The following is a 15718-nucleotide window of genomic DNA, read 5'->3' as shown; positions in this document are numbered from 1 at the left end:
GGTAATTAGGTTTTCTTGTCCATGTTTGATCTGCTGCCATTAGACTTCATGGGGCCCAGAGTCAATTTTGAGGACTCCCAGGGCAACTTCCTTCTAACTATATAGCACGCTGCTGCCACCTCTGGTGGGCCTGACCTGCCAGTGAAACAGGACATACCCAGGGATAGTGCTGGAGGTGTCTGGGACATAGGCTGTAAGGTATGATTTGGAGAATATGATTATATCAGGCTGTTCCTTGACTGACCTGTTGGACAGCTCTCCAGATTTTGTCACAAGCTCCCAGATGTCAGTAAGGAGGACTTGCAAGATCGACAGGGCTGGGTTTGCCGATGTCGTTCCTGGTGCCTAGATTGATGCCTAGGTTGATGTCCACTTTTAAACTTTGTAGCAGTTTGGTACAACTGAGTGGCTTGCTAGGCCATTTCAGAGGGCAGTTAAGAGTCAACCACATTCAGAATATTTTTTAAACAGGCTTTTTTGCACCCTATGAAACATAACATGGTTAAATGTTACAGTAGAGTTTTGAGGAAATGCTTGGATTCAGGGAGTGTTCAGATGAGAGACATATTTGTGTGGTGCACACACAGGTACATTGAGCAGTGATTAGGGGAACGTGTGTTGTTGTGTTGCACCCCACTTCCATTACACTTTTTTGTCCAACTGTTTAACACTAACATTATGAGCAAATAAATTTGAAGCATCAGCATGGAATGTTTGTGGAAATCTAAAGAATTATGTTGTCTCAATGTACAACTAATGTATACTCATTTTCTATCTCTCTCTTCTTCGGCAGTGATCTTGTTCTGTATGGCAGCCCTAATATTTCCGATTGGATTTTACATCAATGAAGTTGGAGGGCAGCCGTACAAGTTGCCCAACAATACCCAGGTTGGGTCATCATATGTGCTATTTGTCTTGTCCATCTTCTTTACAATCGTGGGACTCCTGTTCGCAGGGAAGGTCTGCCTACCTGGTTGAGGAAACAGAAAAAACCTGCCCAGTTTTTCAGCACACAAGAAAACCCAATTATCAAGGTTGAGTTGCATTCATCAGCTGGGGACTGCTTAGAGCAACTCCCACGACCGAGGATGGATTAGTTCATATCACTATGCACTTTGGAGACAAAGAAGAGTTTTTCCTCCACCAACCCCCATGCCGACTTGGAACATTGTGAACAAACTGCTGCTTTGGATGAGGATGCCGCTGTTCTGGGAAACGAACAACCTGAGGGGACTGCATCATGACCTCCCTACTGTGTCCTCTCAATTAACACTATACCTATCACCATTTCATATTAGCAACAGGCATTTGAACCCAAGCTCGCTCACTCTCATGTTTTCACTCTTTAGAAAGAGACTGTGTTAGGCTGGAGGTAACAGGTTAATGCAGGTGGGGCAGGCCTCACTGGTTAAGAATAGAATATTGCAACATCTCAAATGTGGTGAACCATTCAAAAATTGAGCGGGGGGTGGGGATACATTACGCTACTTAAACTAAAGTGATACCAAAACGGATTTGATTCAGGGCTTGGAGCCCAGTGGAGTGCCAGTTTGACCAGGGTCATCATGTTATGAAGCCTATAGATCAAAGTTGCTTTCTATTCTGTACAAAACAAATATGGAAATTTATTCCTGCTGGATATTAAAGCCAAATATTATGTTTTTTGTTCAGTGATACTTAGAAGAAACTCCCCTTCCTATTTCTGTTGGCTAATGCAGTTTAATGTATATGCAACTCTGGAGAGCTAAAATTACTGGAAAACACTATTATGTGAAGGTTGACGTCCAAGTTGCTGTCACTTTGAGGTCAGTACAGTCGAAAGTCCTCAGTTACCTCATTCTTTGAGCTTTTTTTATTCTGTAGCAACTGACCCCAACTTTGTTTTCAAACAATATTACCACATGTCTAAACCTTACTGGGTGCAATTTTTTTTTAAGTTGACTAAGCTGAACTAAAAAATTATCTTTATTAAATTATTTGTATATGAGGAGAAAGAGATTGTGACATATCCTTTAAATCACTCCACTGCTTAAACCTGACCTATTTTTTGCAATGTTCTGGCTAATGTGTTTATCCAGAGTTGTCCTCCAATTTATGCTAATGCAGCTTCATCCGCTGTTCATGTACCTGTGTGGAGCTGTAAATGAACGTAACCTATTCAGCAGCTCCAGTCGCCTTCATTGTGTTTACTTATCCTGGGCAGTCAGGTTGTGTAATATTAAAAGATGCCACTATCTCTGATCAGGTGGCCAGTCTGTTTCCACGCGTCAGGATAGAGACATTAAACTGAGCTTCCCTTTCAGACTGTTTGGGATCAGTGTGAAGTTGTTTGGTATGATGCTAAAGGATTGAGCTATCTGATTGCCTGTTCTTGTCAGAGGAATGTGTGAGACCAACTGTTGAAGGAGTGCTGCAGTTCCACACAAGGTTTCTGAGTGAACTTTTCATTTGACCCAGTATTTTACATATGAGCAGTAAAGGCCAGTCTAGTTGTTTATAAGGAACACTCGTCCCCTTTGCTGGGATGCTTGTCTGCAGACAGTAATCTCGGCTCTGAGATTGCTGCAAGGGCATTGCTGTCTCTCATCCACTCTTAAAATGGTGTTTAGATACAGGCACAGTGGAGGTGTACTGTGTGCCTTTCCCCATCAAAAGAGAAAGTTTGGAGCCAGACTGCTCTGTCCCTGGGGCATGTCTCTTCAACAGTCCTTGTGCACTCACAGGTGGATCACACAATGCTGGTGGTGATGTGTTGGCTAATGCATTAGCTTGAGCGTGTCTGTTCACTGAAAGTAAGAAGTTGGATAGAAGTGAGATTGAGTTGTGGAGATGCCGGGAATATTGCTTCTGGCAACAAAAGCAGCTCCTTCCAGGTGATCTGTGTGCTCTGCATTTCGAAGGAAAAGGTGTAGAAGAAATAAAAGCATCAAGAAACGATTGTGAATATTTAAAAGCAACCTGGTACCTCAGCATTTGCAGTGAAAGATCAAAGGGCAATATTCACACTGCTGCCCATATCTCAAAACTTCTTGGAAAGTACAAACAAAAGAGAAGTCCTTCAGTGCTGTACTGTAGGAAGCTGAATGTAAATATGTGAATGATCTGCTGACAAACATGAATTATGAGAAAGCATTAAATGATCAAAATTACAACTGGATTTTAAATTGAGTAAATCTAGAATTCCTGAATTATATCCCCTTTACTCTAAAACCAAACACCTTGAACACTAAAAGTATGTTTCATTATTTAGTATAGAGAAATGATGGCTGAGCTGTTATGTTCATTGAACTGTAACAAAAGTTTGTTGACCCAAATTTTATCATCTGTGACCAACTTCATTTTTCGCGAACACATTGTACATTTCAACATGCACAGTTCTAATTAGCACAAACTCACATGGGACCACTGGTTGTTGTAAAATCCTATTAGTAGAAAAAATTCTTTCCTTGTTTCTTTGGCTTTCTTCTTCCTTCCTTTCTGTCAGTCTGTCTGTTCCTCTTCGCCTCCCTACCACTCTCTTACTGCCCTATGCCTATCTGTGTGTGTCTTCCTCTCTCTTGCTTTTGTTCACTCCTTTGCTTTTCCTCCCTCTCTTTCACACTCCTCCTCTCCTCCCTGATTATGTGCACTCTATCCTCAGTTTTCTCTCTCTCTCTTTTCCTCTTTACCTGCTTGATTTTACTGATCTCGCAAAGTGAACTATATGTGCTGACACAGGTGAAAAGGCCAGTTCCAGCTAGCGCATTAACATGACGTTGCGTTACTGTGCAAACTGTGTACATTTCTTACTCCCTGAGCCCATTTCAGATTGCAGTTTTTATTGCAGTAACACAGGAAGTAGCAGTAAATGACGAAAGGAAAACCCCCAGGAACAGCTCACACTAGAACTTCAGGTGTGATTTGACTGACTGAATAATTAAACTCTTAATGGTAAGTTTGTGCTAAATTATATCTAGATCATGAAAACAGACTTCTGAATAAATTGCTTGACAAAATTGTTGGAGGTATTGGCCACTTTGATCATTGAGTATCAAATTTTTATAAAAACTCTCATCTGCACCTGCAGGTTTTATGGCAAATCTGTATTCTAAGTTTTACACAGTATCGCACAACATCACCCAGTACGAAGGCTGCCTGGACCAGCCAGGTATCCTCTTTCATTTCAAGAAGACCATTAAACCCATTAACAGGCTTTAAAGTATTTGACTATCAGTTTGCATAGTCACCAAGTCTTATTTTTTTCAAAGACCCTTTTGCAGAAATAGATGCTTTGTGAGTGGATTCACTCATTTTCATTTCCCCAAACTGAGCAATTATTTTGAAACACTTAAAAGAGCCATTGACAAAAAGACCAAATTATCAAGTCATCCAGATCCATTGCAATCAGTAAGTGGACATTACCACTCCAGCTTTTTTCTAGTGTCAGATTAGTCCCTTTTGAGGGTCTTTAAAATCCCATTGCATCGTGTGAAACCTGCAACAAAGAGGCAAAGCAGTGCCAGAAAGCATCATCATTGCCCACATTTATTTTTAAATTGCCACTTTAATGTCTCCATTTTCCCTCTGTGCAAAAAAGCCTCAGCGATTAGGTGTTTTCTGAGCAAAGGAAGGTTATTAATATAATTGTCAGTAGAGCACATTATTAAAAGAAGAGAATTAGGGGTTTTTTTGGGCTGAATTTTGGCTCCAACCACTTGTGCTGTTACTTTATTCTGAACTGATGTGTTTTCTGGGATAGCTCATTAAAAAAGATGGGGAAAAAAGTCTTTTCCATAAATGTCGTTAAGCTAATGTGACTAGAGCCAGTTTCAGTCTGGCAGGAAACACTGAAATTACAGCATTTTGTTTGCTGATGTTTCACTTAATAATTGAGTTGTATTATATCTTGCTTTCTGTATGATTTGTTTACATTCATTTCTCCCCTCACTTCCAATCCACATCAAACCCTGTCTGAAGGACACAACAATGAAGGATAACACAAATGCCTCACTGCGTGCAAGTGATTTGGTGGTTAATCCAAGAAACTCAGAATGAGATCTAGTCATTTTCTTATTGTATAGACTCACATAAGGGATTTTTTGGATTTGTGCAAACAGCCTGTACAATATCCTGTTATATTATCAATGTGTTTTATAATTGGTTATGGCAGTTTTTAAAACCAATAATAATTTCAGAGGAGGCATTGTTAATACGTCTGTACAAAGAGAACATAATTTTCCTTCACTTGTATTTTTGTTATTGAGCAAGTTTATCAAAATAAAACAATTGTCTACTAAAGGAACTGGTGTTTATTTTAAATGCTACGAGGAATAAATGTGACACAAATTTTTGTTCACTAAAAACATGCACTAGGTAGGTCACCTAGCCAAATTAATAAAATCTCAGGAACTCTGCCACCCTCAAAGAGATCTCTGTTGAACTGCAGGTATTCTCCCTCCCTGTTAAGATATAAAAGACTTGTTTTCTAAAGCACCTTTCATGATCTCAGGAACTCCCAAAGATGAAACACTTTTCAACTGTAATCGCTGTTGTAGGAAAAACAGCATCTAATTTGTGTACCGCGAGATCCCACAAATAACCATGAAATAATTGAACAGATCAATTTTTTTCTTTGGTTTTAATTGAGGGATAAATGTTGGCCGGGACACCAAGTGAACTTTCCTGCTGTTTTTAGATGCTGTTTTTCCTACAACAGCAATTACAGTTGTGCAAGTGGCCAGGGGATCATTTACATTCCAAAAATAAAAATACCTGGAAAAACTCAGCAGGTCTGACAGCATCTGCGGAGAGGAACACAGTTAACGTTTCGAGTCCATATGACTCTTCAATAGATCATTTACATTCACTTGAAAGGGCAGATGGGACCATTATTTAACATCTGAAAGACAGTACCTCTGACTGTGCAGCACTCCCTCAGTATTGCACTGGAGTGTCAGCTTAGATTATGTGCTCGTTGTAGTTGAATTTATTGGCTTCACCTGGAAACACTGGCACAATGCTGAATTGATTTTTTAAGAAAGGACTTGTATTTATATAATACCTTACATCTCTTGGACATCTGCTAAAGCACTTCAGACACTAAGGTAAAGTAATTAATTAGCCATAGTCCACAAAGGACCATAGGCATCACTCTATTACAGGGGGACAATGGTTATATATAGCTTGAGGGGAACCACTTCACAAGTATGGGTCAAGGCTTTCATGAATTACCACAGCCAATACACAGCTGTGCCATTGGTGTCATTCTGCATCACAATCTAGCCAACTGACTTAACTGACCCCACAACCCCCCCATAAGGTTCCACAAAAATCCTCGCAACTATGGACTTCAGCACCTGCATGCAACAGCGACTGCTTAAGGTTAAAACAAAAAACTGCAGATGCTGGAAATCCAAAACAAAAACAGAATTACCTGGAAAAACTCAGCAGGTCTGACAGCATCGGCGGAGAAGAAAAAAGTTGACGTTCCGAGTCCTCATGACCCTTCAACAGAACTGAGTAAAATTAGGAGAGGGGTGAAATATAAGCTGGTTTAAGGTGGGGGGGGTGGGGGGAGGGAAGTGGGGGTTGTGGTTGTATGGACAAGCAAACAGTGATAGGAGCAGATAATCAAAAGATGTCACAGACAAAAGAACAAAGAGGTGTTGAAGTTGGTGATATCATCTAAATGAATGTGCTAATTAAGAATGGATGGCAGGACACACAAGGTACAGCTCTAGTGGGGGTGGGGTGGAATAAGACTAACGGCATAAAAGGTATAGATTTAAAAATAGGTGGGAAAAGAAAAATCTATATAAATTATTGGAAAAAACAAAAGGGAGGGGGAAGAAATGGAAAGTGGGTGGGGATGGAGGAGGGAGTTCAAGATCTAAAGTTGTTGAATCCAATATTCAGTCTGGAAGGCTGTAAAGTGCCTAGTCGGAAGATGAGGTGCTGTTCCTCCAGTTTGCGTTGAGCTTCACTGGAACAATGCAGCAAGCCAAGTACAGACATGTGGGCAAGAGAGCAGGGTGGAGTGTTAAAATGGCAAGCGACAGGGAGGTTTGGGTCATTCTTGCGGACAGACCGCAGGTGTTCTGCAAAGCGATCACCCAGTTTGTGTCTGGTCTCTCCAATGTAGAGGAGACCACATTGGGAGCAACGAATGCAGTAGACTAAGTTGGGGCAAATGCAAGTGAAATGCTGCATCACTCGAAAGGAGTGTTTGGCCCCTTGGACGGTGAGGAGAGAGGAAGTGAAGGGGCAGGTGTTGCATCTTTTGCGTGGGCATGGGGCGGTGCCGTAGGTGGGGGTTGGGGAGTAGGGGGTGATGGAGGAGTGGACCAGGGTGTCCCAGAAGGAACGATCCCTACGGAATGCCACCGGAGCGGGGGGGGGGGGGGGGGGGGGGGGTGAAGGGAAGATGTGTTTGGTGGTGGCATCATGCTGGAGTTGGCAGAAATGGCAGAGGATGATCCTTTGAATGCGGAGGCTGGTGGGGTGATAAGTGAGGACAAGGGGGACCCTATCATGTTTCTGGGAGGGAGGAGAAGGCGTGAGGGCGGATGCGCGGGAGATGGGCCAGACATGGTTGAGGGCCCTGTCAATGACCGTGGGTGGAAAACCTTGGTTAAGGAAGAAGGAGGACATGTCAGAGGAACTGTTTTTGAAGGTAGCATCATCAGAACAGATGCGATGGAGGCGAAGGAACTGAGAGAATGGGATGGAGTCCTTACAGGTAGCGGGGTGTGAGGAGCTGTAGTCAAGGTAGCTGTGGGAGTCGGTAGGTTTGTAATGGATATTGGTGGACAGTCTATCACCAGAAATTGAGACAGAGAGGTCAAGGAAGGGAAAGGAAGTGTCAGAGATGGACCATGTGAAAATGATGGAGGAGTGGAGATTGGAAGCAAAATTAATAAATTTTTCCAGGTCCCGACGCGAGCATGAAGCAGCACCGAAGTAATCATCAATGTACCGAAGAAAGAGTTGTGGAAGGGGGCTGGAGTAGAACTGGAACAAGGAATGTTCCACATACCCCATAAAGAGACAGGCATAGCTGGGGCCCATGTGGGTACCCATAACCACACCTTTTATTTGGAGGAAGTGAGAGGAGTTGAAGGAGAAATCGTTCAGTGTGAGAACAAGTTCAGCCAGATGGAGAAGAGTAGTGGTGGATGGGGATTGTTCGGGCCTCTGTTCGAGGAAGAAGCTAAGGGCCCTCAGACCATCCTGGTGGGGGATGGAGGTGTAGAGGGATTGGATGTCCATGGTGAAGAGGAGGTGGTTGTGGCCAGGGAACTGGAAATTGTTAATGTGATGTAAGGTGTCAGAGGAATCACAGATGTAGGTGGGAAGGGACTGGACAAGGGGAGAGAGAAGGGAGTCAAGATAGCGAGAAATGAGTTCTGTGGGGCAGGAACAGGCTGACACGATCGGTCTCCTGGGACAGTCCTGTTTGCAGATTTTGGGTAGGAGGTAGAAGCGGGCCGTGCGAGGTTGGGCGACTATCAGGTTGGAAGCTGTGGAGGGAAGATCTCCAGAGGAGATGAGGTCAGTGACAGTCCTGGAAACAATGGCTTGGTGTTCAGTGGTGGGGTCATGGTCCAGGGAGAGGTAGGATGAAGTGTGTGCAAGTTGACGCTCAGCCTCCACGAGGTCAGTGCGCCAGACAACAACAGCACCACCCTTGTCAGCGGGTTTGATGACAATGTTGGGGTTGGACCTGAAAGAATGGAGTGCAGTAAGTTCAGAGAGAGACAGATTAGAATGGTTGAGAGGAGCAGAGAAATTGAGACGACTAATGTCACGCCAACAGTTCTCAATGAAAAGATCGAGAGAAGGTAAGAATCCAGAGGGAAGGGTCCAGGTGGAGGGAGAATATTGGAGGTGGGTAAAAGGATCCGTTGAACGGGGAGAGGACTCCTGCCCAAAGAAGTGAACACGTCCTCCTTCTTCCTTAACCGAAGTTTTCCACCCACGGTCGTTGACAGAGCCCTCAACCGTGGCCGGCCCATCTCCCGCACATCCGCCCTCACGCCTTCTCCTCCCTCCCAGAAACATGATAGGGTCCCCCTTGTCCTCACTTATCACCCCACCAGCCTCTGCATTCAAAGGATCATCCTCCGCCAACTCCAGCATGATGCCACCACCAAACACATCTTCCCTTCACCCCCCGGCGGCATTCCGTAGGGATCGTTCCCTCTGGGACAACCTGGTTCACTCCTCCATCACCCCCTACTCCTCAACCCCCACCTACGGCACCGCCCCATGCCCACGCAAAAGATGCAACACCTGCCCCTTCACTTCCTCTCTCCTCACCGTCCAAGGGCCCAAACACTCCTTTCAAGTGAAGCAGCCTTTCACTTGCATTTTCCCCAACTTAATCTGCTGCATTCGTTGCTCCCAATGCGGTCTCCTCTACTTAGGAGAGACCAAACGCAAACTGGGCGACCGCTTTGCAGAGCACCTGCGGTCTGTCCGCAAGAATGACCCAAACCTCCTTGTCGCTTGCCATTTTAACACCCCACCCTGCTCTCATGCCCACATGTCTGTCCTTGGCTTGCTGCATTGTTCCAGTGAAGCCCAACCCAAACTGGAGGAACAGCATCTTATCTTCCGACTAGGCACTTTACAGCCTTCCGGACTGAATTTGGATTCAACAACTTTAGATCTTGAACTCCCTCCTCCATCCCCACCCCCTTTCCGTTTCTTCCCCCTCCCTTTTGTTTTTGTTTTTTCCAATAATTTATATAGATTTTTCTTTTCCCACCTATTTCCATTATTTTTAAGTCTATACCTTTTATGCCCTGTTAGTCTTATTCCACCCCACCCCCACTAGAACTGTACCTTGTGTGTCCTGCCATCCATTCTTAATTAGCACATTCATTTAGATAATAACACCAACTTCAACACCTCTTTGTTCTTTTGTCTGTGACATCTTTTGATTATCTGCTCCTATCACTGCTTGTTTGTCGCTACAACCACAACCTGCAACCCCCACTCCCCCCCCCCCCCCCCCCCCCCACCACCACCACCACCACCACCACCACCTTCACCTTAAACCAGCTTATGTTTCACCCCTCTCCTAATTTTACTCAGTTCTGTTGAAGGGTCATGAGGACTCGAAACATCAACTTTTTTCTTCTCCGCCGATGCTGCCAGACCTGTTGAGTTTTTCCAGGTAATTCTGTTATTGCAGTGCTTAAGATTGTTCAGCAAGACTACCACAGACAAAAAAAATTTACACCACCCAAGGGCCCAAGCTGTAGTTGCAAACACTGCACTCAGCAATGCAACGAGTAACCAGTTAATTTGTCTTTGGTGGTGTTAATTGTCCTGATAAACATTCATCCTAAAAGGAGAACTCTGGTCGTTCAACTAATGCCTTGTTTTTTTTTAAAACATCCACCTAAACAGGAACACGCACTGTAGCACCCCCTCAATATTCCATTGGAGTTTCAGCCAAGATTTTGTGCTCAACTTCTGGAATGGGGCTTGAACCCATACCCTTTTGTCTTGAAGGTAAGTGCTACCACTGAGCTAAACTGACATTCCCAATGTTGCCCCTGACTGGTCCAAATGCTGGTACCTCTTAAAACCAGTAGCAAAAAATGCACCAAAATGTTTGCTTTGTTATCCTTTTCCACCCTTAAATCCTTCTCCTCCTCCTCCTGCCTCCAAATCTCCACCCCCTCAAAAAATTATCTGATGATGTGCTGACTACATAGAGAAATTTGGAGATTTTAATACAAAATCTTATATGAAGGTTTTTTTTGATGGACAAAATATAAATAAACTGTTTCCACTTTAGGGACAGTGAGTAACCTTGTCTGCCTTCTCGGGTAGATGTAAAAGACCCAGGCACTATGTCAAAGAAGAACAAAAAGTTGGAAAAATATTGTCTTGGTGTTTGTGTGTGGGGTATGTGAGTTGAGCAGGATGGTTATGATTATGAGTGCAAAGCCTGACAGGTTAATGGAGCTGGTGTCACAGACCCAATGAATATAAAAGTGTAGCAGTGAATGTGGGTTGCAATTCACTCCTAGTGTTCAAATTACTGATTAATTATTTTGTGTCCCTTATGGTAACAAGGCCTTTCATCTCAACAGGCAAATCAGGAAAAGAGCTGTATAAAACTAAACCAATGTTATTTTGTGTACCTAATGGACACTGTGTTTTGCAGTGCCCACAGGTTGCAATAAGCCCCAAGTGTGCCAGCATGCTCCCACTCCAGAGTTGCCTGGGCACAGACAGGACCATGGAATTAGTCAGTGAGCACCCTCCCATGCCCCCTCCCCAAAACTAGGCCAGGTTTAACCTGAACCTGTGAATCACACTCCCTGAGAAGATGATCAACCTAGTAAAATGTCCCAAGGTGCTTCACGGAGGCATTATAAAACAAAATTCAACACTGAGCCACAAAAGAAGATATTAGAACAGGTGACCAAAAGCTTGGTCTACAAGGTAGGTTTTAAGCAGCATCGAAGGGTCATGAGGACTCGAAACGTCAACTCTTTTCTTCTCCGCCGATGCTGCCAGGCCTGCTGAGTTTTTCCAGGTAATTCTGTTTTTGTTTTGGATTTCCAGCATCCGCAGTTTTTTTGTTTTTATCTTACAATGGGACACACTTAACCTGCACGCCTCCACATCGGCTCCAAAGATCAGGAGCGTTGGGCTGAAGCACCACTATCAAAATCCTGGAAGTCCCTTCCTAACAGCACTGTGGATGTACCTACACCACATGGACTGCAGCAGCTCAAGAAGGCAGCTCACCACCACCTTCTCAAGGGCAATTAGGAACGGGCAATAAATGCTAGCCTAGCCAGCGAAGCCCACGTCTTTTGAATTAATAAAAAAAATTGAGGAATAAGCCCCTACAGATAATTGAGCCACTCCCAACATGTCCATAGGCATTCTGAATAACCATAATTTTAGTTTTATCAGCTTCCTTTTGAGTCTATTGGATTTGTACATTGTTTCAATTCTATTAGTTATTCCTGAAACAATGGGGTGTGTGCAAATAGGTATATTACTGACAGTGACTGGGGCAACACAGTATCATCTTTATGGATCAATTATAAAGGTAATAAAGGATTAACTCTGCTGCCTGTCTTAACTGCAAGGCCCATGGCCCATTCACGTATCACTCCTCTGCTTGCTGACCTACATTGGCTGGCAGTCAAGCAAGCAATTTCTTGTTTTTAAAATTTGCATCACTGTTTTCAAATCCCTCCATGGCCTCTTGTTCCCCCGCCTCCCTCGATTTCTGTGTTCTTCTAATTCCGATCTCCAGCATCCTGATTTTAATCACTCACCATTGGCTACAGTGCCTTCAGCTGCCTGGGCCCTAAGCTCTGGAATTCCCTCCTCAAACCTCTCTACCTCACCTTCCTCCTTTAAAATGTTCCTCAAAACCAACCTCTTTGACCAAGCTTTTGGTCATCTGAACAAATATCTCCGTATGTAGCTCGGTATCATATTTTGGTTTATATTGCTCCTGTGAAGCGCCTTGGGATATTTTATGTTAGAGGTGCTATACAAATACAAAGTGTTGCTGTCATGAAACTAGCTAACTCTTGTGGACCTTGGAGAGTAGCTCGCTGCTCCCTCTTCTGTTATACCCGAGGATTGTTAAACGGGCTGACAGTTCAATTCATTTCCCAATCTCGTTTGATTTTCAAAGGTGTGAATTTTCACCTAATCGGTACAATATTCCAGAAATTCTTGGTGATTGGCTTTTAATGTTTACGCACAGGAGATTTCATAATTTCTCAATTAAAAGCATTTTGAAATCCGCAAAGGAGCTTTGAAGTTTAATATGCAAAACTAGTTACAAACTCCAATAATTTATGCATATTACATTGACAAACAAGTACATTCCACTCGGCACTGCAATACTGCCCAGATAGTATGTGTACCGATTGAATATTACATGGAATGTGGACGCAAGTGGCGGGACAGCATTTGGAAGGAATAAATTCTGCGGTTGAAAGTGTTACTGGGCACCCCCTGCAGTTCACTGAATGTTTAACTGAGTGAAACTGCCGCTCTGGTTTTATTCCAGTGTCAGTAATCTGCTGTCCGAACGTTTATCGCTTCAGTTTTCTGAATCGCGGATCTGGGAGCTTGTATTTAGTAACAGAGCGGGGTGCTGCCTACACTTCCTGTGTGCGGTATTTTGATAAAGTCACTTCACAAACAATGGGTGAATGATTTGAAACATTTGCGAATTTTAAAGGACACCAAGAATTTCAGATGTTGCGATTATTGTCGATCATCTGGGTCCGGTTTGCTTATTGTTAGCACCTCCCCGCGTTGCCAGGCTACAGCTCTGACCACTTCATGCAAAGTTTGGACTCTACTACCCAGTTTGATTAAAGAAAATGAGTATAAATCATGTACTTATCATATGGGTTAAATTTCTTTTCTGCAGCAACTAAAATGCAATGCACATGTTTTCAACAATTCTAATAATTACCTTTCAAGATTACAGATGAGAATGTATCAATCTTGTTCGGAATGGACTCTTCCATCTCCATTGGCAACGGACAAACAACATCCTGGAGACTGTGGGGAGCCCGAGCCGGCGAGTCCGGGATCTGTCAATCATCCAGCCGCCTGGTATCAGGGTGATTGCCACCAGCCTGAGAAATATAACAGGATCTGGGGTAGGGGGGGAATGGGCTTACAGAAAGGGGAGAAATGTCTCATGTTGTGCATATTCTTTAATAGTTTGCTTTGACTTCGTGTGTAGCAATCCCGATCAGTTGCTAAAATACTTTCTTTACATGTAGATCAGCAGTTGCTGATCTGGACCAGTTTCTCAGACACAAACTGGGAGCAAGAGGAACTGTTTATTGATGGTCAAAATGAACGAATACATCGGTAACATGGCTGATATCCTGGCAAATGAGCAGTTTCTTCAAAGTGAATTGTAAGTGTTTTTACTATGTGATTTTTTTTTTGAAGTCACTGAACACAGTAAGGATGATTAATCGACAGAACTTGAGTTTGAGTCCAAGAAAGAGTTGAAATCTAAGCTGGTTTAAGGTGTGTGTGTGGGGGGCGGAGAGATAGAGAGACAGAGAGGTGGAGGGGGGGTGTGGTTGTAGGGACAAACAAGCAGTGATAGAAGCAGATCATCAAAAGATGTCAACGACAATAGTACAATAGAACACATAGGTGTTAAAGTTAAAGTTGGTGATATTATCTAAACGAATGTGCTAATTAAGAATGGATGGTAGGGCACTCAAGGTATAGCTCTAGTGGGATTTTTTTTATATAATGGAAATAGGTGGGAAAAGGAAAATCTTTATAATTTATTGGAAAAAAAAAGGGAAGGGGGAAACAGAAAGGGGGTGGGGATGGGGGAGGGAGCTCACGACCTAAAGTTGTTGAATTCAATATTCAGTCCGGAAGGCTGTAAAGTCCCTAGTCGGAAGATGAGGTGTTGTTCCTCCAGTTTGCGTTGGGCTTCACTGGAACAATGCAGCAAGCCAAGGACAGACATGTGGGCAAAAGAGCAGGGTGGAGTGTTAAAATGGCAAGCGACAGGGAGGTTTGGGTCATTCTTGCGGACAGACCGCAGGTGTTCTGCAAAGCGGTCGCCCAGTTTACGTTTGGTCTCTCCAATGTAGAGGAGACCACATTGGGAGCAACGAATGCAGTAGACTAAGTTGGGGGAAATGCAAGTGAAATGCTGCTTCACTTGAAAGGAGTGTTTGGGTCCTTGGACGGTGAGGAGAGAGGAAGTGAAGGGGCAGGTGTTGCATCTTTTGCGTGGGCATAGGGTGGTGCCATAGGAGGGGGTTGAGGAGTAGGGGGTGATGGAGGAGTGGACCAGGGTGTCCCGGAGGGAGCGATCCCTACGGAATGCTGATAAGGGGGGGATCGCTCCCTCCAGGACACCCTGGTCCACTCCTCCATCACCCCCTACTCCTCAACCCCCTCCTATGGCACCACCCCATGCCCACGCAAAAGATGCAACACCTGCCCCTTCACTTCCTCTCTCCTCACCATCCAAGGACCCAAACACTCCTTTCAAGTGAAGCAGCATTTCACTTGCATTTCCCCCAACTTAGTCTACTGCATTCGTTGCTCCCAATGTGGTCTCCTCTACATTGGAGAGACCAAACGTAAACTGGGTGACCGCTTTGCAGAACACCTGCGGTCTGTCCGCAAGAATGACCCAAACCTCCCTGTCGCTTGCCATTTTAACACTCCACCCTGCTCTCTTGCCCACATGTCTGTCCTTGGCTTGCTGCATTGTTCCAGTGAAGCCCATCGCAAACTGGAGGAACAACACCTCATCTTCCGAGTAGGCACTTTACAGCCTTCCGGACTGAATATTGAATTCAACAACTTTAGGTCGTGAGCTCCCTCCCCCATCCCCACCCCCTTTCTGTTTCCCCCTTCCCTTTTTTTTCCAATAAATTATAAAGATTTTCCTTTTCCCACCTATTTCCATTATAAAAAAAAATTTAAAAAAACCCCACTAGAGCTATACCTTGAGTGCCCTACCATCCATTCTTAATTAGCACATTCATTTAGATAATATCACCAACTTTAACTTTAACACCTATGTGTTCTATTGTACTATTGTCATTGATATCTTTTGATGATCTGCTTCTATCACTGCTTGTTTGTCCCTACAACCACACCCCCCCCCCCCTCCACCTCTCTGTCTCTCTATCTCTCCGCCCCCCACACATACACCTTAAACCAGCTTATATTTCAACTC

At 43.9% G+C, this 15718-nt stretch overlaps 1 protein-coding gene across 2 annotated transcripts in view; it reads left to right on the top strand.

Moving 5' to 3' along the window:
• Positions 1-10451, top strand: part of LOC121288568 (uncharacterized protein C16orf52 homolog B) — a 105893-nt gene extending 95442 nt beyond the window's left edge. Inside the window, exons 3-4 of one of the 2 annotated variants that reach the window (XR_005945375.1) lie at positions 794-3930; positions 10396-10451. Coding sequence is in view for 1 of the 2 variants with exons in the window: in XM_041207171.1 (XP_041063105.1) it covers positions 794-978 (185 nt within the window). In the remaining variant the exon portion in view is untranslated. Of the gene's footprint in view, positions 1-793; positions 5278-10395 lie in introns of those variants that run through there. The other variant, XM_041207171.1, reaches the window with a different exon arrangement.
• Positions 10452-15718: the final 5267 nt, after the last annotated feature.

The sequence above is a fragment of the Carcharodon carcharias genome, chromosome 15 (genome assembly GCF_017639515.1).
Source record: "Carcharodon carcharias isolate sCarCar2 chromosome 15, sCarCar2.pri, whole genome shotgun sequence".
Taxonomy (NCBI): domain Eukaryota; kingdom Metazoa; phylum Chordata; class Chondrichthyes; order Lamniformes; family Lamnidae; genus Carcharodon; species Carcharodon carcharias.
This window is presented reverse-complemented; position numbering and strand designations above follow the sequence as displayed.